Source organism: Numenius arquata, chromosome 33, assembly GCF_964106895.1.
Source record: "Numenius arquata chromosome 33, bNumArq3.hap1.1, whole genome shotgun sequence".
Classification (NCBI taxonomy): Eukaryota; Metazoa; Chordata; class Aves; order Charadriiformes; family Scolopacidae; genus Numenius; species Numenius arquata.
The window spans coordinates 311,735-334,959 of record NC_133608.1 but is presented as its reverse complement, the minus strand read 5'-3'; the positions used below and the strand labels follow the sequence as shown (position 1 = coordinate 334,959).

The following is a 23,225-nucleotide window of genomic DNA, read 5'->3' as shown; positions in this document are numbered from 1 at the left end:
CCCCACCACCACCACCACGGTGGCCCTGAGGACCCTGTCCCTTCCCCCTCCCCTCCCCCCCCCCCCCCCCCAAAATGTCCCTGGGGTGTCCCCATGTCCCCCTCCCAGCCCACAGCTGTCCCCTGGGGGTGTCCCCTGCCCCCCACCCCCCCCCCAATGTCCCTGGGGTGTCCCCCTGTCCCCCTCCCAGCACAGAGCTGTCCCTGTCCCCTTGGGGTGTCCTGTCGTCGTCCCCCCCCCCCAGTGTCCCCTGGGGTGGCCCCATGTCCCCTTCCCCCCCAACTCAATGTCCCTGGGGTGTCCCCCTGTCCCCTTGGGGTGTCCCCCCCCCTGCAGTGTCCCCTTGGGGTGGCCCCGAGTCCCCTGTTGTGTCCCCCCCAACCCAGGGCTGTCCCTGTCCCCCCCTCAGTGTCCCCTTCCCCCCCCCAAAGTGTCCCCTGGGGTGTCCCCCTGTCATCCCCCCCCCCCCCCCCCCCCCCCCCCGGGCTGTCCCTCTCCCCTTGGGGTGTCCCCATCTCCCCTGTCCCCCCCATCTCCCCCCCAAGGGTGGCCCCAAGTCCCCCGTCCCCTTGGGGGGGGGTCCCCTGGGGGTGTCCCCATTCCCTGAAGGGGGGGGGGGTGTCTCTCTCTATCCCTTGGGGTACCCCCCCCCCCCCCCATCCCTGTCACCACCCCCCCCCCCCGGGGTGTCCCTCTGCCCGTCAGGGTGCCCCATGTCCCCCTGAGGGGGGGGGGTGCCCCTGGGGTGTCCTCGTCCCCAAGCCCCTCCCATCCCCTGAGGGGGTGTCCCCATCCCTTGGGGTACCCCACGTGTCCCCCCAGGGGGTGTCCCCTGTCGTGTCCCCCCCCCCCCGGGGGTGGGGGTGTCCCCGTCCCTGCCTGCCCCAGGTCCCCCTTCTCCGAGGGGGGTGTCCCCATCCCTGGGGGGTACCCCTCCTTCCTGTCCCCCAGGTCCGGGGGGGGGGGGGGTGGGGGGTGGGGGGGTGTCTGTGTGTGTGTCCCCCCCCCCCTCCCTGACCCCCCCCTCCCCGCAGGTGAGGCTGTCCTGTGGGACGGAGACGGCGGTGACGGCCACCACCGAGCCCAGTCGCTGCGAGTACCTGATGGAGCTGGTGACGCCGGCGGCGTGTCACACGCCCCCCTCGCACGAGGACCACGACGAGCTCTGACCCCGGGTACCGCACTCCCCCCCGCCCCGCGCACGGGGGGGGCCCCCCCCTCCCTCCCACACCTTGCACGAGGATCCCCCAGCTTCCACAGGGAGTCCCCCCCCTCCCTTGCACGAGGATCCCTCCCACCTTGCACGAGGATCCACCGCCTTCCACAGGGACACCCCCTCCCTTGCACAAGGAGACTCCCGCCACCTTGCACGAGGACTCCCACCTTGCACAGGGACACCCCTCCCACCTCGCATGAGGCCCCTCCCACCTTGCACGAGGACTCCCACCTTGCACAGGGACACCCCTCCCACCTCGCATGAGGCCCCCCCCCTCCCTTGCACAAGGATCCCTCCCACCTTGCACGAGGACTCCCACCTTGCACAGGGACCCCCCCTCCCACCTCGCATGAGGCCCCTCCCTCCCTTGCACAAGGATCCCTCCCACCTTGCACAAGGATCCCCCGCCTTCCACAGGGACCCCCTCCCTTGCACAAAGAGACCCCCACCATCTCGCACGAGGGTTCCCCGCCCTCCAACAGGGCCCCCCCCCACACACACACACAAGGACCTTCTCCTTCACACGGGGGCCCTTTCTCTTGCACGAGGACCCCCTCTCCCACGGCGGCCGTGCCTCAGTTTCCCCGCGGGGCATTCCCATTCCCTCGAGGGGACAATCCCCGCTGCTCTTGTCCCCGGGGCATTTGGGGGGGGGGGGGGGCTCCCCATTATCTGGGGGGGGAAGATGGGGGGGGGGGTGACAGCCCCATCCCTGCCTCAGTTTCCCTCTCCCACAGCCCAACAGGAGCTGCCGGGACCTCAAGGGGCCGCAAGACGCCCCCCTCCCCCACCTCAGGAGGAACGTTTTACAGGGAGGGGGGGATGGGACACACATTTTGGGGGGGGGGGATGACACGACACCCCCCCCCAGGGGCCACTACATCTGAGCCGGGGGGTTGGGGGGGGGAAAGACGCTTCCATCACTCTCCAAACCCAGAAATAAAAATAAAAATAGAATTTCCAAGCGGCGTGTGTGACCCCCCCCCCCCCTTCCCCCCTCCCAAACCCCGAGGGTTGTGTGTCTGGGGGGGGTCCGTCCCGTTTCCCCCCCCCCCCAATCCAAGACCAGGTCATAGCTCGTCGCGGGCGGCGCTGTCGAGGGGGGATTGGAGGACGTCGGAATTCCGGGCCTCGCGGCGAAGCTCCTCCTGCTCCTTCATCTTGTGGGACCTGGCGCGGTCCCAGTCGGTGGCCGTGCCCTCGTCGTCCCACACCACCGAGGTCTCGGTGTCGCTGACGTAACCCTCGTCCCCCGTGTAGTGCGTGGGGAAAACCAGCAGCGGCTCCGCGGAAAAGGCCACCAGGTCCCGCCGGGGGAAATGCCGGGTGTAATCGGAGCTGCGGGGGGGGGGGGGGGGCAGGAAAAAAAAAGGAAAAAAAAAAAGGAAAGTCAGGGAAAAAAAAAAAAAAAAAGAAGCGCTTTTCGCCACCGGGTTTTTGGGAGTTGAGGAAAAGCGGATGGGGGAGGGGGGGAGAAAAAGGGCTGTGAGGGATGAGGATGGTCCAAGGGGATGAGGAAGCTCCTGGGGAGGAGGAAGCTCCGGGGGATGAGGATGGTCCAAGGGGAAGAGGAAGCTCCGGGGGATGAGGAAGAAGCTCCTGGGGAGGAGGAAGCTCCGAGGGATGAAGAAGCTCCAGGGGATGAAGAAGCTCCGGGGGAAGAGGAAGCTCCGGGGGATGAGGATGGTCCAAGGGGAAGAGGAAGCTCCGGGGGATGAGGAAGCTCTGGGGGAGGAGGATGGTCCAAGGGGATGAAGAAGCTCCAGGGGAAGAGGAAGCTCCGGGGGATGAGGAAGCTCTGGGGGAAGAGGATGGTCCGAGGGGAAGAGGAAGCTCCGGGGGAAGAGGAAGCTCCTGGGGATGAGGAAGTAGAGGAAGCTCCAGGGAACTGCGGATGCTCCGAAGGGATGAGGATTTGCTGAGGGAAGAGGAACCTCTGGGGGATGAGGAAGGGGAAGTTCCCAGGGAAGAGGAAGATCTGGGGGAGAAAGGACCATCTCGGGGGGGGGGGACACACACGAGATACAAAGAACCATCTCCGGGGGGGGACGGACAAGGACCATCTCTAGAGGGACAAGGAACCTTCTCCAGGTGGGACAAAGAACTGCCTCCAGAGGGACAAAGGATCATTTCCAGGGGGACAAGGACCATCTCCAGAGGGAAAAGGAACAATCTCCAGGGTGGGGGGAAGAAGGACCATCTCCGGGGGGACAAGGAATCATCTCTGGGGCGGGGGGAAGAAGGACCATCTCCGGGGGGACAAGGAACCATCTCCAGGGGGACAAAGAACCATCTCCAGGGGGACAAAGAACCATCTCCGGGGGGACAAGGACCATCTCCAGAGGGAAAAGGAACCATCTCCGGGGTGGGGGGGACAAGGACCCATCTCCAGGGGGACAAGGACCATCTCCGGGGGAGGACAAGGCCCCACCTCCCAGGACAAACCTCCCCACCCCTACATCCGGATGTCCCCACCGTGTCCCCCCAACGTCTCGTGTGTCCCCAACCCCCCCCACCGGTGTGTCCCCCCCTCCCCCCCGGAGCCTCACAGCGGGTGTTTGTCGAACATGACGGGCAGGAACTCGTCCACCGGCAGCATCTTCCCGAGGGGCTGAGCCTCCAGCAGCTTCCGGGCCCCGCGCAGGGACAGGACGTAGCCCAGGGTCCAGTAGGAATAATCCGCTTCCACCAGGTTCCTCACCCCCGGCACCGGCTTCTCCGGTCGCTCCACCTGCATCCGCTTCCTCCCGATGTAGCTGAGGGACATCCCCCCCCCCCCAATATATCTCGTTAACACCAGCGACTCGTTAAGGAGCCAAGGGTGTTAATTAGCGGTGGTGGTGATGAGGGACATCCCCCCAAACCCCCCCATTTATATCTTGTTAGTGCCAGCGACTTGTTAAGGAGCAGGAAGGGCATTAATTAGCGGTGGTGGTGATGAGGGACATCCCCCCCATTAATATCTCGTTAGCGCCGGTGACTCGTTAAGGAGAGTCACCAGAAGGGCGTTAATTAGCGGTGGTGGTGATGAGGGACATCCCCCCCAAACCCCCCCATTTATATCTTGTTAGCACCGGCGACTCGTTAAGGAGCGGGAAGGGCATTAATTAGTGGTGGTGGTGATGAGGGACATCCCCCCCATTTATATCTCGTTAGCGCCGGCGACTCGTTAAGGAGAGTCACCGGGTGTTAATTAGTGGTGGTGGTGATGAGGGACATCCCCCCAAACCCCCCCATTTATATCTCGTTAGCGCCGGCGACTCGTTAAGGAGCCGGGTGACTCGTTAAGGAGCGGGAAGGGTGTTAATTAGCGGCGGTGGTGATTGGGGTAATTAACCCCCCCGTTAATTAGCCTGACTCACATGAGGTCCCAAGGCAGAGCCACCGCCTCCAGGTCCCGCATGAGGTTCATGAGGCGGCGCTTGAAGAAGATCTCGAAGCGCAGATCGTCCTCGAAGACCACGACCTTCTCCAGCCCCCGCGTCACCATCTGGGGGGGGGACACACACAACCCCCCCAGCCCGCTTTTTGGGGGGGGGGGGCGGGGGGAATTCTGCCCGCTTTTCCCACGGTGGCAGCTCCGGGGACAGGCGGGAGGAATGTCACCCCGTGTCTGACCCCCCCCCAGCGGTGAGTGGGGTCTGTCGTCCCCTCGGGATCAGGGAATTGTCCCCCGTTGTCCCCTCAGGATCAGGGAATTGTCCCCATTGTCTCCTCAGGATCAGGGACCTGTCCCCGTCCTTTCCCTTGGGATCAGGGAATTGTCCCCTCCCTCCCCCTCAGGACCAGGGAACTATCCCCATCACCCTCTTGGGATCAGGGAATTGTCCCCACTGTCCCCTCAGGATCAGGGACCGGTCCCCATCCTTTCCCTCGGGATCAAGGAATTGTCCCCATCCCCCCCCTCGGGATCGGGGACCCACCCCCGTCCTTCCCACTGGAATTAGGGCCTTGTCCCCTTTGTTCCCGTCAGGATCAGGGACTCATCCCCTTCTTTCCCATCGGGATCAGATCCTTGTCCCCTTGTCCCTCTCATTCCCATTGGGATCAAGGTCTCGTCCCCTTCGTTGCCACCGAAATCAGGGATTTGTCCCCTTCCCTCCCGTCATTGTCCCCTTCCCGGTCCTCTCCCTCCCCCTGGGCACAAGGGTCCCATCCCCATCATTCCCATGGGATTTACACCCCCATTATTCCCACGGGATTTACTCCCCCCACCCCATCACTCCCATGGGATTTAACCCCCGTCATTCCCTTGGGATTTATTCCCCCCCGCCGTCATTCCCACGGGATTTACTCCCCCCACCCCATCATCACTCCCACGGGCTTTACCCCCCCCTTCCCACCATTCCCATGGGATACCTCCTGCCAGAGGCGGTAGTGGCTGAGGAAGCAGCCGAGCTCCCCCTTGGTGAGGGGGCGCCCGTGGTAGGGGTCCCTGTATCCCGGCAGCATCCGGATGCCCAGCGCCTCCACCTCGCTGCTGTTCATGGCCCTGGCAACGGCAACCACGGAGGGGGGGGGGGGTGTGTCGGGAGGAGTGTCCCCCAACTTGGGGACAGACACATCCCCCCCTCCTCCTTCCCCTTGGGGACCCCCCCCCCGGACTCACTTCCCGTCCACCGCATCCACCACTTTGCAGGCGATTTCCTGCTCCCACAGCGTCCGCAGCATCCGGGCTCGGCGCTCGGCGCGGCGCTTCAGGTTGATCATGAAAACCTGGGGGGGGGGGTGGGGTGGGGGGGGGTGAGGAGAAAAGGAAAAGGGGGTGGGGGGGTGGGAAAAACACCCCCAGATTCAGAAGGAAAAGAGAGAAAAAAAAAAAAACACACAGAGAAAAAAAAAAAAACCCAACCCCCCCCCCCCCCCAAACTAAAATTTGGAAGAGAAGGGGGAAAAAGCCCCCCAAAATCCAGAGGAGAAGGGGGGAAAAAACCAAAATCCAGAAGGGGGGGGGAGGGCACTCCAAAATCCAGAAGGGGGGGGACCCCAAAATCCAGACAAGAGGGGGGGGGAAACTCCAAAATTTGGAAGAAAAGGGAAAAAGCATCCCAAAATCCAGAAAAGAAGGGGGGAAACCCCAAAATTTGGAAGATAAGGGGGAACCCACCCCAAAATCCAGAAAAGAAGGGGGGAGAAATCCCAAAATCCAGGGGAGAAGGGGGGGAAAACCCCAGAATTTGGAAGATAAGGGGAAAAAGCCCCCCAAAATCCAGAGGAGAAGGGGGAAAAAAACCCAAAATCCAGAAAAGAAGGGGGGGAAAACCCCAAAATTTGGAAGAAAAGGGGAAACCCACCCCAAAATCCAGAAAAGAAGGGGGAAACCCCACCCCTAAATCCAGGAGAGAGGAGGGAAACCCCCCCAAAATTGGGAAGACAAAGGAAAATCCACCCCAAAATCCAGAAACGAAGGTTGGAAAAACCCTAGAATTTGGAAAAGGAAAAAGCACCCCAAAATCCAGGAAAGAAGGGGGGGGAAAAAACCCCAAAATTTGGAAGATAAGGGGAAAGAGCCCCCCAAAATCCAGAAAAGAGGGGGGGAAAACCCTAAAATTTGGAAGATAAGGGGAAACCCACCCCAAAATCCAGAGGAGAAGGGGAAAAAAACCCCAAAATCCAGAAAAGAGGGGGGAAAACCCCCCAAAATTTGGAAGAAAAGGGAAAAAGCACCCCAAAATCCAGGAAAGAAGGGGGAAAAAAACCCAAAATCCAGAGGAGAAGGGGGGGAAAACCCCAGAATTTGGAAGAAAAGGGGAAAAAGCACCCCAAAATCCAGAAAAAGGGGGAGGGGGCGGACACCAACATTTGGAAGAAAATGGGAAACCCACCCCAAAAATCCAGAAAAGAAGGGAAAAAACCCTCCAGAATTTGGAAGAAAACAGGAAAAAGCCCCCCAGAATCAGAAGGGGGGAGGGAAACCCCAGAATTTGGAAGAAAATGGAAAATCCACCCCAAAATCCAGAAGAGAAGGGAAAGAGCACCCCAAAATCCAGAAGAGAGGAGGGAAAACCCCCCAAAATTTGGAAAAAAGGGAAAATCCACCCCAAAATCCAGAAAAGGGGGGGGGGGGAACCCTCCAGAATTTAGAAGAAAACAGGGAAAAGCCCCCCAAAATGCAGAAGAAATGAGGGAAAACCCCCAAAATTTGGAAGAAAAGGGAAAAAGCACCCCAAAATGCAGAAGAGAAGGGAAACCCCCCCCCCAAAAAATTCCGAAGAGAGGAGGAGAGACATCCCCACCCCCCCCCCAAAAAAAATTTAGAAGGGAAAAAAAAACACTCAAAAATCCAGAAGACGAGAGAAAAAAACCTCAAATTCCAAAGAAAAGGGGGAAAATCGCCCCAAAATCCAGGAAGGGGGGGGGGGACGACTCAAAATTCCAAAGAAAAGGGGAACCCCCCCCCCAGCAGCACCCACCTCGTCGAAGCCCATCTTGTCGGGGACCTTGGGGGGGACCCAGACGTGTGGGGACGGCTCCGCCGGGGGGTTCTTCACTGCGGGGGGGGGACACACGGGAGGGGACACTCATCGGGGGACGGACCCCACCTGGGGGGGGGGGGGGCCTCTGCTGTGGCCAAGCCCTGTCCCCCCCCCATCCCTTCCTGTCCCCTTGTGTCTCACCGTGTCCCCCCCCCATCCCCACAATGTCCCCCCCTGTCCCCTTGTGTCCCCCCCGTCCCCACTGTGCCCCCCCCATCCTGCTGTGCCCCCCATCCCTTTGTGTCCCACCATGTCCCCCCCCATCCCCACAACGTCCCCCCCTCCCCTCATGTCCCCCCCACCCCTGCTGTGTCCCCCCATCCTGCTGTGTCCCCCCCATCCCCACAACGTCCCCCTGTCCCCTCGTGTGTCCCCCCCCTGCACCGTGTCCCCCTGTATCCCACTATCCCCCCATCCCACTGTGTGTCCCCCCCCACAATGTCCCCCTCCCCTCAAGTGTCCCCCCTCCCACCGTGTCCCCCCCACCCCTGCTGTGTCCCCCCCCCATCCCACAACATCCCCCCCACGCCCCCATCCCATCGTGACCCCCCCATCCTGCCGTGTCCCCCCCCCCATCCCACAACATCCCCCCCACGCCCCCATCCCATCGTGACCCCCTCACCCTGCCGTGTCCCCCCGTGTCCCCCCCGTCCTGCTGTGCCCCCCCCCGGCCCCCCCTGACCCATGATCTCCAGCTGGAGGTGCAGGAAGCTCTCGGCCTCGTCCCGCAGGGAGCTGTGGGAGCGCAGCGGCACCGGCAGGAACCCGAAGGGCTCCCGGTTACACACCACCATCGGCACCCCTGGGGGAGAACACGCTGCCGGTGACGAGGGGGGGGACACCGGGACAACGGGGGGGGGGGCACTGAGGTGGGGAGAGGGGGGGACAGGGACACCTGGGGAGGGGACACAGGGACAGCAAGGGGAGAGGGGACAGGGACACCGGGGGGGGGGGGACATGGGGACACTGGGGGGGGGACACGGGGGCATCGGGGGGGACACACGTAGGGACACCGCGGGGGGGGACATGGGGACAGCAAGGGGGGGGGCACAGGGACACCGGGACAGTGGAGGGGGGGACGACAGGGACACCAAGGGCGGGGGGACACACAGGGACACCGGGGTGGGGGGACGACACACGGGGACACTGGGGGGGACACACACAGAGACACCGAGGGGGGGGACAGGTACAGCAGGGGGAGAGACACAGGGACACCAGGGAGGGGACACCAACACTGGGGGGGGGACACAGGGACACCGGGGGGGGGGGGGAACAGGGACACCGGGGGAGGGGACACTGGGGTGGGGAGGGGGGGGGAGGACAGGGACACCAAGAGGGGGGGACAGTGGGGTGGGGAGGGGGGGGGGACAGGGACACCAAGGGGGGGACACACAGGGACACCGGGGTGGGGGGGGACACACATAGGGACACTGGGGAGGGGGGGGACATAGGGACACTGAGGGGGGGGGACAGGTACAGCAGGGGGGGAGACACAGGGACACCGGGGGGGGGGGACACTGGGGTGGGGAGGGGGGGGGACAGGGACACTGTGAGGGGGGACACTGGGGTGGGGAGGGGGGGGGACAGGGACAGCTGGGGGTGGGACAGACACAGGGACACTGGGGGGGGGGGACACACAGGGACACCGGGCTGGAGCCAAGGCCGGCCCAAGGGAGCCCAAAATTAAGCTAAAGCGAGCCCAAACGCGGCCAACGCCGGCCCCAAGGGCGGGAGCCAGCCCGGAATTAGAGCGGAGCCAGCCCGGAATTAGAGCGGAGCCAGCCCAAAGTCAACGTGGAGCCGGCCCAGGGTTAAAATTAAACGAAGTTAAACTTCCAAGAAGTTTCAACGAGCCCAAACTTCAAATTAAGGAGCCCAAAATTAGAGCGAACGAGCCCCGGCTCGGTACCAAGGGAGCCCCAAGTTAAAGTTAAACGAGCGCAAACTCGACGTTAAAACGAAGGGAGCCCAAACTCAAAGTAAGCGAGCCCAAAGTTAACGTTAAACCAGCCTAAAGTTAAGCGAGCCCAACCCGAGTTGAGCGAGCCCAAACTTGAGTGAGCCCAACCCAAGTTGAGCGAGCCCAAACCAGAGTTGAGCGAGCCCAAACCAGAGTTAAACGAGCCCAAACTGAGTTAAACGAGCCCAAACTGAGTTGAGCGAGCCCAAACTAGAGTTAAACGAGCCCAAACTGAGTTGAGCGAGCCCAAACTAGAGTTAAACGAGCCCAAACTGAGTTGAGCGAGCCCAAACCGAGTTGAGCGAGCCAAAACCAGAGTTGAGCGAGCCAAAACCAGAGTTGAGCGAGCCCAAACTGAGTTGAGCGAGCCCAAACCAGAGTTAAACGAGCCCAAACTGAGTTGAGCGAGCCCAACCTAGAGTTAAACGAGCCCAGACTAGAGTTGAGCAAGCCCAACCTCTGCGAGCCCAAACCGAGTTGAGCGAGCCAAAACTAGAGTTGAGCGAGCCAAAACTAGAGTTGAGCGAGCCAAAACTGAGTTGAGCGAGCCCAAACTGAGTTGAGCGAGCCCAAACCAGAGTTAAACGAGCCCAAACTGAGTTGAGCGAGCCCAAACCAGAGTTGAGCGAGCCCAACCTAGAGTTAAACGAGCCCAAACCAGAGTTAAACGAGCCCAAACTAGAGTTGAGCGAGCCCAAACTGAGTTGAGCGAGCCAAAACCAGAATTAAACGAGCCCAAACTAGAGTTAAACGAGCCCAGACTAGAGTTGAGCGAGCCCAGACTAGAGTTGAGCGAGCCCAACCTCTGTGAGCCCAAACTGAGTTGAGCGAGCCCAAACCAGAGTTAAACGAGCCCAAACTGAGTTGAGCGAGCCCAAACCAGAGTTGAGCGAGCCCAAACTAGAGTTAAACGAGCCCAGACTAGAGTTGAGCGAGCCCAACCTCTGCGAGCCCAAACCGAGTTGAGCGAGCCCAAACCAGAGTTGAGCGAGCCAAAACCAGAGTTGAGCGAGCCCAAACTGAGTTGAGCGAGCCCAACCTAGAGTTGAGTGACCCAAAACTGAGTTAAGCGAGCCCAAACTCAAGCGAGCCCAACCCAAGCGAGCCCAAACTGAGCTGAGCGAGCCCAAACTAGAGATAAGGAGCCCAACCCAGAGTTAAGCGAGCCCAAATTAGAGTTAAATGAGCCCAAACTAGAGTTAAACGAGCCCAGACTAGAGTTGAGCGAGCCCAAACCCAAAAGATCCGTGAGCCCCACCCCAGTTTCGCGAGCCCCAACCCCAGTTTCGTGAGTCCAACCCCAGTTTCGCGAGCCCCAACCCCACTTTCGCGAGCCCCAACCCCACTTTCGCGAGCCCCACCCCAGTTTCGCGAGCCCCAACCCCAGTTTCGTGAGTCCAACCCCAGTTTCGCGAGCCCCAACCCCAGTTTCGCGAGCCCCAACCCCAGTTTCGTGAGTCCAACCCCAGTTTCGCGAGCCCCAACCCCACTTTCGCGAGCCCCAACCCCACTTTCGCGAGCCCCACCCCAGTTTCGCGAGCCCCAACCCCAGTTTCGCGAGCCCCAACCCCAGTTTCGTGAGTCCAACCCCAGTTTCGCGAGCCCCAACCCCACTTTCGCGAGCCCCAACCCCACTTTCGCGAGCCCAACTCCAGTTTCGCGAGCCCCAACCCCACTTTCGCGAGCCGCAACCCCAGTTTCGCGAGTCCAACCCCAGTTTCGCGAGCCCCAACCCCAGTTTCGCGAGCCCCAACCCCACTTTCGCGAGCCCCAAGCCCAGTTTCACAAGCCCAACCCCAGTTTCGCGAGCCCAACCCCAGTTTCACGAGCCCCAAACCCAGTTTCGCGAGCCCAACCCCACTTTCGCGAGCCCCAACCCCACTTTCGCGAGCCCAACTCCAGTTTCGCGAGCCCCAACCCGTTTCGCAAGCCCAACCCCACTTTCGCGAGCCCCAACCCCAATTCCGCGAGCCCCAACCCCAGTTTCGCGAGCCCCAATACCAATTCCATGAGCCCAACCCCACTTTCGCGAGCCCCAACCCCACTTTCGCGAGCCCCAACCCCACTTTCGCGAGCCCAACCCCAGTTTCGCGAGCCCCACCCCAGTTACGCGAGCCCCAACCCCAGTTTTGCGAGCCCCAACCCCACTTTCGCGAGCCCAACCCCAGTTTCGCGAGTCCAACCCCACTTTCGCGAGCCCCACCCCACTTTCGCGAGCCCCAACCCCAGTTTTGCGAGCCCAACCCCACTTTCGCGAGCCCCAACCCCACTTTCGCGAGCCCAACCCCAGTTTCGTGAGCCCCAACCCCACTTTCGCGAGCCCAACTCCAGTTTCGCGAGCCCCAACCCCAGTTTCGTGAGCCCCAAACCCAGTTTCGTGAGCCCAACCCCAGTTTCGCGAGCCCAACCCCAGTTTCGCGAGCCCCAACCCCAGTTTCGCGAGTCCAACCCGTTTCACGAGCCCCAACCCCACTTTCGCGAGCCCCAACCCCACTTTCGCGAGCCCCAACCCCAGTTTCATGAGCCCCAACCCCACTTTCGCGAGCCCCAACCCCACTTTCGCGAGTCCAACTCCAGTTTCACGAGCCCAACCCCAGTTTCACGAGCCCCAAGCCCAGTTTCATGAGCCCCAACCCCAGTTTCGCGAGCCTCAACCCCACTTTCGCAAGCCCAACCCCACTTTCGCGAGCCCCAACCCCAATTCCGCGAGCCCCAACCCCACTTTCGCGAGTCCAACTCCAGTTTCACGAGCCCAACCCCAGTTTCACGAGCCCCAGGCCCAGTTTCATGAGCCCCAACCCCAGTTTCGCGAGCCTCAACCCCAGTTTCGCAAGTCCAACCCCACTTTCACGAGCCCAACCCCACTTTCGCGAGCCCCAACCCCACTTTCACGAGCCCAACCCCAGTTTCGCGAGCCCCAACCCCACTTTCGCGAGCCCCAACTCCAGTTTCACGAGCCCAACCCCAGTTTCGCGAGCCCAACCCCACTTTCGCGAGCCCCAACCCCACTTTCGCGAGCCCCAACCCCAATTCCGCGAGCCCCAACCCCACTTTCGCGAGTCCAACTCCAGTTTCACGAGCCCAACCCCAGTTTCACGAGCCCCAAGCCCAGTTTCATGAGCTCCAACCCCAGTTTCACGAGCCTCAACCCCACTTTCGCAAGTCCAACCCCAGTTTCGCGAGCCCCAACCCCACTTTCGCAAGCCCAACCCCACTTTCGCGAGCCCCAACTCCAGTTTCGCGAGCCCAACCCCACTTTCGCGAGCCCAACCCCACTTTCGCGAGCCCCAACCCCACTTTCGCGAGCCTCAACCCCAGTTTCGCAAGTCCAACCCCAGTTTCGCGAGCCCCAACCCCACTTTCGCGAGCCCAACCCCACTTTCACGAGCCCCAACCCCAGTTTCGCGAGCCCAACCCCACTTTCACAAGCCCCAACTCCAGTTTCGCGAGCCCAACCCCACTTTCGCGAGCCCAACCCCACTTTCATGAGCCCCAACCCCACTTTCACGAGCCCAACCCCAGTTTCGCGAGCCCCAACCCCAGTTTCGCGAGCCCCAACTCCAGTTTCGCGAGCCCAACCCCAGTTTTGCGAGCCCCAACCCCAGTTTCACGAGCCCCAACCCCAGTTTCGCGAGCCCAACCCCAGTTTCGCGAGCCCCAACCCCACTTTCGCGACTCCCAACCCCACTTTCGCGAGCCCCAACCCCAGTTTCACGAGCCCCAACCCCACTTTCGCGAGCCCCAACCCCACTTTCGCGAGCCCCAACCCCAGTTTCGCGAGCCCAACCCCACTTTCGCGAGCCCCAACCCCACTTTCGCGAGCCCAACCCCAGTTTCGCGAGCCCCAACCCCAGTTTCGTGAGCCCAACCCCAGTTTCACGAGCCCCAACCCCAGTTTCGCGAGCCCAACCCCAGTTTCACGAGCCCAACCCCAGTTTCGCGAGCCCCAACCCCACTTTCGCGAGCCCCAACCCCACTTTCGCGAGCCCCAACTCCAGTTTCACGAGCCCAACCCCAGTTTCGCGAGCCCAACCCCACTTTCGCGAGCCCCAACCCCAATTCCGCGAGCCCCAACCCCACTTTCGCGAGTCCAACTCCAGTTTCACGAGCCCAACCCCAGTTTCACGAGCCCCAAGCCCAGTTTCATGAGCCCCAACCCCAGTTTCGCGAGCCTCAACCCCAGTTTCGCAAGTCCAACCCCACTTTCACGAGCCCAACCCCACTTTCGCGAGCCCCAACCCCACTTTCACGAGCCCAACCCCAGTTTCGCGAGCCCCAACCCCACTTTCGCGAGCCCCAACTCCAGTTTCACGAGCCCAACCCCAGTTTCGCGAGCCCAACCCCACTTTCGCGAGCCCCAACCCCACTTTCGCGAGCCCCAACCCCAATTCCGCGAGCCCCAACCCCACTTTCGCGAGTCCAACTCCAGTTTCACGAGCCCAACCCCAGTTTCACGAGCCCCAAGCCCAGTTTCATGAGCTCCAACCCCAGTTTCACGAGCCTCAACCCCACTTTCGCAAGTCCAACCCCAGTTTCGCGAGCCCCAACCCCACTTTCGCAAGCCCAACCCCACTTTCGCGAGCCCCAACTCCAGTTTCGCGAGCCCAACCCCACTTTCGCGAGCCCAACCCCACTTTCGCGAGCCCCAACCCCACTTTCGCGAGCCTCAACCCCAGTTTCGCAAGTCCAACCCCAGTTTCGCGAGCCCCAACCCCACTTTCGCGAGCCCAACCCCACTTTCACGAGCCCCAACCCCAGTTTCGCGAGCCCCAACCCCACTTTCACAAGCCCCAACTCCAGTTTCGCGAGCCCAACCCCACTTTCGCGAGCCCAACCCCACTTTCATGAGCCCCAACCCCACTTTCACGAGCCCAACCCCAGTTTCGCGAGCCCCAACCCCAGTTTCGCGAGCCCCAACTCCAGTTTCGCGAGCCCAACCCCAGTTTTGCGAGCCCCAACCCCAGTTTCACGAGCCCCAACCCCACTTTCGCGAGCCCCAACCCCACTTTCGCGAGCCCCAAACCCAGTTTCGTGAGCCCAACCCCAGTTTCGCGAGCCCCAACTCCAGTTTCGCGAGCCCAACCCCACTTTCGCGAGCCCAACCCCACTTTCGCGAGCCCCAACCCCACTTTCGCGAGCCCCAACCCCAGTTTCGCGAGCCCCAACTCCAGTTTCGCGAGCCCAACCCCAGTTTCACGAGCCCAACCCCAGTTTCGCGAGCCCCAACCCCACTTTCGCGAGCCCCAACCCCACTTTCGCGAGCCCCAACTCCAGTTTCACGAGCCCAACCCCAGTTTCGCGAGCCCAACCCCACTTTCGCGAGCCCCAACCCCAATTCCGCGAGCCCCAACCCCACTTTCGCGAGTCCAACTCCAGTTTCACGAGCCCAACCCCAGTTTCACGAGCCCCAGGCCCAGTTTCATGAGCCCCAACCCCAGTTTCGCGAGCCTCAACCCCAGTTTCGCAAGTCCAACCCCACTTTCACGAGCCCAACCCCACTTTCGCGAGCCCCAACCCCACTTTCACGAGCCCAACCCCAGTTTCGCGAGCCCCAACCCCACTTTCGCGAGCCCCAACTCCAGTTTCACGAGCCCAACCCCAGTTTCGCGAGCCCAACCCCACTTTCGCGAGCCCCAACCCCACTTTCGCGAGCCCCAACCCCAATTCCGCGAGCCCCAACCCCACTTTCGCGAGTCCAACTCCAGTTTCACGAGCCCAACCCCAGTTTCACGAGCCCCAAGCCCAGTTTCATGAGCTCCAACCCCAGTTTCACGAGCCTCAACCCCACTTTCGCAAGTCCAACCCCAGTTTCGCGAGCCCCAACCCCACTTTCGCAAGCCCAACCCCACTTTCGCGAGCCCCAACTCCAGTTTCGCGAGCCCAACCCCACTTTCGCGAGCCCAACCCCACTTTCGCGAGCCCCAACCCCACTTTCGCGAGCCTCAACCCCAGTTTCGCAAGTCCAACCCCAGTTTCGCGAGCCCCAACCCCACTTTCGCGAGCCCAACCCCACTTTCACGAGCCCCAACCCCAGTTTCGCGAGCCCAACCCCACTTTCACAAGCCCCAACTCCAGTTTCGCGAGCCCAACCCCACTTTCGCGAGCCCAACCCCACTTTCATGAGCCCCAACCCCACTTTCACGAGCCCAACCCCAGTTTCGCGAGCCCCAACCCCAGTTTCGCGAGCCCCAACTCCAGTTTCGCGAGCCCAACCCCAGTTTTGCGAGCCCCAACCCCAGTTTCACGAGCCCCAACCCCAGTTTCGCGAGCCCAACCCCAGTTTCGCGAGCCCCAACCCCACTTTCGCGACTCCCAACCCCACTTTCGCGAGCCCCAACCCCAGTTTCACGAGCCCCAACCCCACTTTCGCGAGCCCCAACCCCACTTTCGCGAGCCCAACTCCAGTTTCGCGAGCCCCAAACCCAGTTTCGTGAGCCCAACCCCAGTTTCGTGAGCCCAACTCCAGTTTCGCGAGCCCCAAACCCAGTTTCGTGAGCCCAACCCCACTTTCGCGAGCCCCAACCCCACTTTTGCGAGTCCCCGCGGCTCACCGGCCTGCCGGCAGGAGAAGGCAAAGACGATGATGTCGTCGAAGGCCCAGGTGTAGTCGGGGTGGGGGGGGTAGAAGGCCAGCGCCCGCGAGCCCTCCTTGCGCAGGTCCAGCAGCAGCGTGGAGTGCACCATGGGCACCGGGAAGCAGCCCCGCCGCTCCCGCTTCCGCAGGGGCAGGTAGGCCGGCGTGCGCCGGTAGTAGCCCTGGGCACGGAAGGACCCAACTGGGCAACCGCTCGGCCACGGCTGGTGGCCGGATGGGGGTGGAGGGGGGGGACCACGGGGACCTGGAGGACGCGGAGGAGCCGGCACCCAGGGGACCCCAAGGACCGTGGGGACATGGAGGACCCAGGGAATGTGGCACCCAGGGGACAGAGAGGAGCCAGTGCCAGGAGAAAAAGACCTCCATGGGACCAGAGAACGTGGCACCCAGGGGACCCGGAGGACCCAAGGGACTTGGCACCCAGGGGACCCGGAGGACCCAGTGCCAGGAGAACACGGCACCCAGAGGACCCAACACCCAAGGGACGTGGCACCCAGGGGACCTGGAGAACCTGGCACCCAGGGGACACAGAGGACCCAGTGCCAGGAGAACAAGACCTCCATGGGACCAGAGAATGTGGCACCCAGGGGACCTGGAGGTCCCAGAGGACCCAAGAGACTTGGCACCCAGGGGAGGTGGCACCCAGGGGACCCAAAGGACTTTGCACCCAGGGGTCACAAAGGACCCAGTGCCAGGAGAACAAGATCTTCATGGGACGAGAGAACGTGGCACTCAGGGGACCTGGAGGACCCAAGGGACTTGGCACCCAGGGGATCTGGCACCGAAGGACCCGGGAAGGTGGCACCCAGGGGACCAAGGGGAGATGGCACCCAGGGGACACAGAGGACCCAGTGCCAGGAAGACAAGACCTCCATGGGACCAGAGAAAGGGCATCCAGGGGACCTGGAGGACACAGAGGACCCAGCACCCAGGGGACCAAGGGGAGGTGGCACCTAGGGGACCTGGAGGACACAGAGGATCCAGCACCCAGGCGAGGTGGCACCTAGGGGACCTGGAGGACCCAAGGGACTTGGCACCCAGGGGATGTGGCACCGGAGGACCCGGGAAGGTGGCACCCGGAGGACCAAGGGGAGATGGCACCCAGGGGACACAGAGGACCCAGTGCCAGGAAGACAAGACCTCCATGGGATCAGAGAAAGGGCATCCAGGGGACCTGGAGGACACAGAGGACCCAGCACCCAGGGGACCAAGGGGAGGTGGCACCCAGGGGAGCTGGAGGACACAGAGGACCCAGCACCCAGGCGAGGTGGCACCTAGGGGACCTGGAGGACCCAAGGGACTTGGCACCCAGGGAATGTGGCACCGGAGGACCCGGGAAGGTGGCACCCAGGGGACCAAGGGGAGATGGCACCCAGGGGAGCTGGAGGACACAGAGGACCCAGCACCCAGGAGAGGTGGCACCCAGGGGACCAGGGGGAGGTGACACTCACCTGGGCCGTCATCCCGCACCAGAAGTTGGAGTAGGCGGCGCGGGAGTCCAGCATCGGGGCCACCACCGTCCTGTTCTCGGCCATCAGCAGCCCCAGCGTGTCGGGGTTGGTCAGGACGTTGTCGGCGTCCAGGAACTGCCCGGGGAGGTAAAGGAGGGGGGGGGGACACACACACCGAGACACCCGTGACGGCCCCGTCAGCCCCCCGAAACCGCCGGCTCCCCCCCCCACCTCGGGGGGTGCTCTGTGTGGGGGGGTGTGTGTGTGTGTCCCCCCTCCCCTCCAAGGGTGGTGGTGGCCCCCCCCTTACCAGCAGGTAGTCGGCCCACATGGCGCGGGCGGATTCCAGCGCCGCCTGACGCAGCTTCATCACGTGCTCGTAGCGGGAGGGGGTCCAGTGCTTGGGACCCTCCTCGTCGGGGTACGACCTGGCGGGGGGGCGGGGGGGGACGGGACATGCATGACACTGCCTTCCTGCCCCCAGAGCCGCCACCACCCCCCCCTCCCCAACCCTGCACCCCCCACCCCCCCCCCCCGCTCTGTGGGGATCCCCCCCTGCCCCCGAGATTGGGCACCCACAGCCCATTTGGACCCCCCAAAGGCTGGGGACCCACAGCCAAAGGACACCCCCCCTGAAATTGGGGACACACAGCCCATGGGGACCCCCCTAAGGCTGGGGACCCGCAACCAAAGGACACCCCCCCCGAAATTGGGGACCCCCAGCCCACAGGGACCCCCCTAAGGCTGGGGACCCACAACCACAGCCCATTTGGACCCCCCAAAGGCTGGGGACCCACAGCCAAAGGACACCCCCCCTGAAATTGGGGACACACAGCCCACGGGGACCCCCCTAAGGCTGGCGATCCACAGCCAAAGGACACCCCCCCTGAAATTGGGGACACACAGCCCACGGGGACCCCCCCTAAGGCTGGGGACCCCCAGCCAAAGGACACACCCTGCCCCCCCCCCCCCCCTCAAAATTCAGGACCCCCAGCCCATGGGGATCCTCTAAGGCTGGGGACCCCCAGCCAAAGGACACCCCCCCCAAAACTGGGGACACACAGCCCATGGGAACCCCCCCTAAGGCTGGGGACCCACAACCAAAGGACACCCCCCCCGAAATTGGGGACCCCCCTAAGGCTGGCGATCCACAGCCAAAGGAGCCCCCCCCAAACCTGAGCACCTACAACCCCTGGGGACCCCCTTAGGATGGGGACACACAGCCAAAGGACACCCCCCCCCAAAAAGTGGGGACCCCACAGCCCATGGGCACCCCCAAACCTGAGCACCCACAGCCAAAGGACCCCCCAAAACTGGGGGTCCTCAGGGACCCCCCTAGACTTGAGCACCTACAACCCATGGGGACCCCCTCAGGCTGGGGACCCACAGCCAAAGGACACCCCCCCCCCAAAAATTGTGGCCCCACAGCCCATGGGCACCCCCAAACCTGAGCACCCACAGCCAAAGGACACCCTCCCCCCCACCAAAACTGGGCACTCGCAGCCCCTGGGGCTCCCCTTGAACCTGGGCACCCTCAGGGACCCCCCAAACTTGGGCACCTACAACCCGTGGGGACCCGAAGCCCATGGGGCTCCCCCGAGTGTCGTGTCGTGTCCCCCCCCCACGTTGCCCCCCCCCCCCCCCCCTCCCCCTGCTCACCGGGGCTCCTCCATGGGTCTCCACTCCACGCGGTGGTAGAGCCCCCGCACCCGCAGCAGCCACTCCCGCAGCAGCGCCGTCGTGTTGTCCTCGCTGTGGTCCACGGCCACCCTGCGGGGACCCCCCCGTCTCACCACCGGGACCCCCCCTCCCACCCCCCTGTTCCCCCATGCCCCGTGTGTCCCTGTCCCCCGTGTCCCCCCCCACATCCACCACGTCCCCTCCCGTCCCCCATGTCCCCCACACACAACCCCATGTCCCCCCCCGTCCCTTGTGTCCACTCACGTCCCCTGTGTCCCCCCCCCCCGTTCCCCGTGTCCCCCCCACACACCCCATGTCCCCCCCCCACGCCCCGTGACCCACCTGTCCCCCGTGTCCCCTCAAGCCCCCCCCCCCACCTCTCTCCCTCCCATCCCATGGCCCCCCACGTCCCCCGTGTCCCCCCCACACGCCGTGTCCCCCCCACGCCCCATGTCGCCCCCCCGTCCCCTCAAGCCCACCCCCCCCACCTCTCCCCCTCCCACCTCTCCCCCTCCCATCCCATGGCCCCCCACACCCGTCCCCCGTGTCCCCCCCACGCCCCATGTCACCCCCCCGTCCCCGTGTCCCCTCAAGCCCACCCCCCCCACCTCTCCCCCTCCCATCCCATGGCCCCCCACGTCCCGCCGTGTCCCCCCCCCGTGTCCCCCCCCCGTCCCGTGTTTCCTCAAGCCCACCCCCCCACCTCTCCCCCTCCCACCTCCCCCCCTCCCATCCCACGGCCCCCCACGTCCCCCCCCCGTGTCCCCCACCCCCCCCGCCTCTCCCCCTCCCATCCCGTGTCCCCCCGTGTCCCCCCCCCCACCAGAGCGCGGTCCGGTCCTTGGGGTGCCGCAGCCGCTCCAGCGCCCCCAGCGTGACGGGCAGCGCGTGGGCCGCGTTCCGCGCCAGCAGCGCCACCATCACCCGCGGCGCCCGCAGCGGCGACTCCGGGTTCCAGCGCTCCTCGGGGAAGTACCCGCCCGCCGGCACCGGGCCCGGCACCGGCCACGGGCCCGGCACCGGCCACGGGCCCCCCCCCGGCCCCGGGCCCGGCCCCGCCGCCAGCGCCAGCAGCAGCAGCGGCCACGGCCGCGCCGCCATCCTGGGCCGCCCGCGGCTCCGCCCCTTCTGGCCACGCCCACACCGTCTGGCCACACCCCCTTCCCCGGACCACGCCTCCCCGCCGCGGGCAGAGCCCTCTATGGCCGGGCAGCGCTGTGACCGCGCCCCTAATGGGCGTGCCCATCTATGGACACACCCCCATTCGGTGTCACACCGTTCCGGCCACGCCTCCCCGCGCTGTGGCCACGCCCCCTCCCGCTCCCCGCCCCCCCCCCCCACCCGCGGGGCCGGGGCCAGGACGGGGCGACCGCGGGGCCGGGGCGGTCGCCACCGGGGCTCCCCCCCCGCCCTTCTCCCCCCACCATATCCATCACCCTCCACCCGAATCCCACCCCAAAAACGTCACGTTCGAGTATTTTCACCCTCAAAATCCCGCTTTTGAGTATTTTCATCCTCAAAACTTCACTATTTTCACCCTCAAAACTCCACTTTCACGTATTTTCACCCTCAAAATTCCACTCTCAAGTATTTCCACCCCCAAAACTCCACTATTTTCACCCTCAAAGTTCTACTCTCAAGTATTTCCGCTCCCAAAACTCCACTTTCGAGTATTTTCACCCTCAAAACTTCACTTTCACGTATTTTCATCCTCAAAACTCCACTTTTGAGAATTTTCACCCTCAAAATTCTGCTTTCCACTATTTTCACCCTCAAAATTCTACTCTCAAGTATTTCTACCCCCAAAACTCCACTTTCCACTATATTCACCCTCAAAATTCCGCTCTCAAATATTTTCAACCTCAAAAAACTCCACTTTCGAGTATTTTCACCCTCAAAACTTCACTTTCACTTATTTTCACCCTCAAAATTCCACTTTTGAGAATTTTCACCCTCAAAATTCTGCTTTCAACCCTTTTCACCCTCAAAACTCCACTTTCCACTATTTTCACCCTCAAAATTCTACTCTCAACTATTTCCACCCCCCCCAAACCCCCACGTTCCCGTATTTCCACCCCCCCAAACCCCCACATTCCCGTATTTCCACCCCCCCAAACCCCCACGTTCCCAGCTCTCCCCGTTTTCTCCCTCATTTCCCGCTCGGCCGACGGAAAACCCTTCATTTTTTGAGAAAAAACGGGAAACATCATCCCCCCCCCCCCCCCTTTCCCCCCCCCCCTCGGGATTTAAGGAGGGTTCAAGTCTCCCTCGCCCCCGCCTGAGTCACCCTCCCTGTTCCCGGGGGGGGGGGGGACACGCAGCCGTCCCCCCTCCCCCCCCCCATGACATCAGGGCCTGGAAAATGAGCTGATTTTCCCCCCCCCCCCGCCCCCCCCCGGGAAGGGGGAGGGAAGGGAAAACTGGCAGGAATTAAAAAACCTTAATTGAGGCCTTGGGATTTTGGAAGGGAACGGGAAGGGGGGGGGGGAACAGCTGGAATTAAACTCCCAGGGACAAACATGGAAATGGCTGTTTAACGGCTTAAAAATAAATACACCCACCCCCCCACCCCCCCCCAAATCTCTGCTAAAGCCGGGGAGGGGGGGTTGGGAGGGGGGGGGGACTGTAAATATTTTGACGGGGAGGGGGGGAACGCGGCCGGAGCGGATTCTTCCCAAATATTTTCCAGGTTGAGGAGGATGTCGGGGAACACAAAAACTCTTCTGTTTGGGCAGCTCCTCCCCGGGGGGGGGGCCAAAAAAAAAAGGGGGGGGGAAGCGTTGGTGCCTTCAGAGGCTGCGAAAGCAGGAAATCGATGGGAATTGGGTAAAGCCCCCCCCCCCCCAAAAAAAAATCAGGCAGAGCAAGAGCAGAGAGGAGAGAAGAGCCCTCGGATCCCAGAGGAGCCCCCCCCCCCCCCCAACTTTGCCCCCCGCCCCCCCCCCCCCCCTCCCCAAACCACGGAGGGAATAGAAAGGGGAAAACGCCAAAATAAAAAAAAAAAAAAAAGGAATAAAAATCAAAATAAAGAGTAAAAACAAGAGGAGAAGGTTGTGGGGAGCGGGTGAAGGGGGGGACCCCGGGGGGGGGGGAGGGGGGCTCTGTGCGTCGGGAGGAGGTTTTTGGGGATGTGGCCCCCCCCCCCCCAGGAGTGTGCGTGGGGGGGCTGTGGTTTGGCCCCCCCTGGAATTAAAAGCTCTTTTCTGCGGAGAATCCCCTCCCCGAAACTAAAACCCGCTGGTTTGAGCCCATTTCTCCCAGTCCGTGTCCCCCCCCCAAAAGACCCATCGCGGCCCCCCCCCCCGGAGATTACACCCAGAATCCACGTTTCAGTGGAAAAGGGAGGAAAAATCCGGAGCGAGCCGCCCCCCCCCCCCCCCCCCCCCGAGAAAACCACAAAACTCTGCAATTAAATTCCAAAAGGGATCGGTCCCTTCCTCACCACGGGGGGGGGGTGGGGGGGGGCGGAACGCGGCGAAGAGGGTGATTCAATGGAAAAAAACCCAAACTTGGCAATTCTGAGCCCAAATCCAGGCTGGGGGGGGTGTGAAGAGAGGGGGACGAGGGGGATAAGGGGGGCCGGGGGGGGGAGGGGGGACCGGGGGACGAGGGGGGGCGGGGGGGGGACAGGGGGACAAGGGGGATGAGGGGGGACGAGGGGGATAAGGGGGGCTGGGGGGGGAGGGGGGATCGGGGGATGGGGGGGGACGAGGGGGATGGGGGGGGGACGGGACACGAAGGGACAAGGGGGATGAGGGGGGGGACGGGAGGGGGGGGCGAGGTCCCTGTGAGGTGGGGAGGGGGCTGGGGCAGCCCGGGGGGGTCCCATGAGGTGGGGAGGGGGCTG

General features: G+C 63.2%; 1 protein-coding gene across 2 annotated transcripts; it reads right to left on the bottom strand.

The window, feature by feature from the left end:
* Nucleotides 1-1,953: 1,953 nt before the first annotated feature.
* COLGALT1 (collagen beta(1-O)galactosyltransferase 1) lies at nt 1,954-23,023 on the bottom strand. Of its 2 annotated transcripts, XM_074165138.1 has the most exons (13): nt 22,996-23,023; nt 20,202-20,379; nt 19,358-19,468; nt 18,009-18,126; nt 17,699-17,833; nt 16,204-16,408; nt 8,375-8,494; nt 7,630-7,706; nt 5,826-5,932; nt 5,576-5,708; nt 4,579-4,706; nt 3,766-3,972; nt 1,954-2,554 (listed from the first exon to the last, which is right to left on the bottom strand). In XM_074165138.1, the coding sequence occupies exons 2-13, from the start codon at nt 20,297-20,299 to the stop codon at nt 2,287-2,289; spliced, it is 1,707 nt and encodes a 568-aa protein (XP_074021239.1). In that variant the 5' UTR covers nt 20,300-20,379; nt 22,996-23,023; the 3' UTR covers nt 1,954-2,286. The 2 variants fall into 2 exon arrangements, with proteins under 2 accessions (XP_074021239.1, XP_074021238.1); XM_074165137.1 differs by lacking the exon at nt 22,996-23,023 and having other exon boundaries at nt 20,202-20,479.
* Nucleotides 23,024-23,225: the final 202 nt, after the last annotated feature.